Below are 1,442 nucleotides of genomic sequence, written 5' to 3'. Positions count from 1 at the left end.
ATGGCTAGAAAGAAAGTGGAGTTCAAATACATAGCAAATGACTCAAAGAGGAGGGCAACGCAAAAGAAAAGGAAAAGTGGTCTAATAAAAAAGGTTGATGAGATTAGCACTCTTTGCGGAGTTGATGCTTGTGCTATAATCTATACCCCTGATGAACCACGGCCAGAGGTATGGCCGTCACCATTAGGGGTGAACCGAGTGATCTCTAGATTTAAAGAAATGCCTGTATTAGAACAAAGTAAGAAAATGATGTCTCAAGAGAGCTTCTTGAGACAAAGGATCCAGAAAGGCCAAGATCAACTAAAGAAACTAAAAAATGAGAATAGAAAGAAAGAGATGAACAATCTCATGTTTCAATCCTTAGGTGGCTACCAATCCCTTGACAACGCCACCATGATTGATCTCAATGATCTTGCATGGATCATTGATCAAAATATCAAGGAGGTCAACAAGCAAATTAGCAAGCTTCAAGGGCAAGAAGGGACTAGTAGTAATAATAATAGAGTAGCAACCATCAATGAAGAGCAAGCTCAAGTGGACAATATCATCAACGGTGATGTGTTTCCATTTGAGGATGCTGCTAATAATTTCCAAAATGATTATTGCCCAACTCCATTTAATCCTTGAAAAACAAACAAACCAACCAACCATGCTTAGTAGGGTGTGCAATGATGAGTTTGTCCCATGTTGTTTGATTTATTATTATTATTATTATTATTATTATTATTATTATTATTATTATTAGTAGTAGTAGTAGTAGTAGTAGTAGATGTGTCTTTCTTACACCATCATAGTTTAATAGCTTTGAATTTTTTATGCATGTTTTATTTTTCTTTTGCACAACCCAAGTGTACTTTTTTCTTATGAAATGTATTGGTGGTAAGAAGAATTATCATTTGTGAGGTATTTGACAAAGTTCTATTAGTGTTCTTGGATCTTTTTATTTGATGTACATTTTCTTCATTTTTCTGTTTTGGAACTTTAATGAGTGAATAAGTAGTATTAAAAAAAGCGTTTTAATCAAGTTGAATTGGTCTAGTGGTTAGCTCACTAGTCCTTTTAAATAAGTATCGGGGATTCGAATCTCATCTTATACATGCAGCAATTTATTAGCCAATGACAAATACTTAAATGAAACTTTGATCCATGACGGATTAGTTTTTAGTCTACCGTCTTAAAGAAATACCGTAGAAAACCGGAAAAAAAAAAAGACACCCTAGGATGAGAGGTTAGTTCATCTTTCTAGAAATGGAGTGAATTGTCTTAGAAAACATAAAAAAATAGGAAAAAAAAGTAATAAAAGAGAATTACTTTTCAAAAAGGGAAAACTACAAAATTAATCATAACAATATTAGTTGTTTTTTACTCAAAGTCTACACCAGTACACCTTATTGACTTGTATTGTAAAGCTTTAAAAGTTTAAAGTAAATTACCAATTTTAC

The 1,442-nt window shown here is 32.7% G+C and overlaps 1 protein-coding gene across 1 annotated transcript; it reads left to right on the top strand.

The window, feature by feature from the left end:
- LOC130974654 (agamous-like MADS-box protein AGL80) lies at positions 1 to 627 on the top strand. The gene has a single exon (XM_057899518.1). The coding sequence runs from the start codon at positions 1 to 3 to the stop codon at positions 625 to 627; it is 627 nt and encodes a 208-aa protein (XP_057755501.1).
- The last annotated feature ends 815 nt before the right edge of the window (positions 628 to 1,442 follow it).

Source organism: Arachis stenosperma, chromosome 1 (genome assembly GCF_014773155.1).
Source record: "Arachis stenosperma cultivar V10309 chromosome 1, arast.V10309.gnm1.PFL2, whole genome shotgun sequence".
NCBI lineage: Eukaryota > Viridiplantae > Streptophyta > Magnoliopsida > Fabales > Fabaceae > Arachis > Arachis stenosperma.
This window is presented reverse-complemented; position numbering and strand designations above follow the sequence as displayed.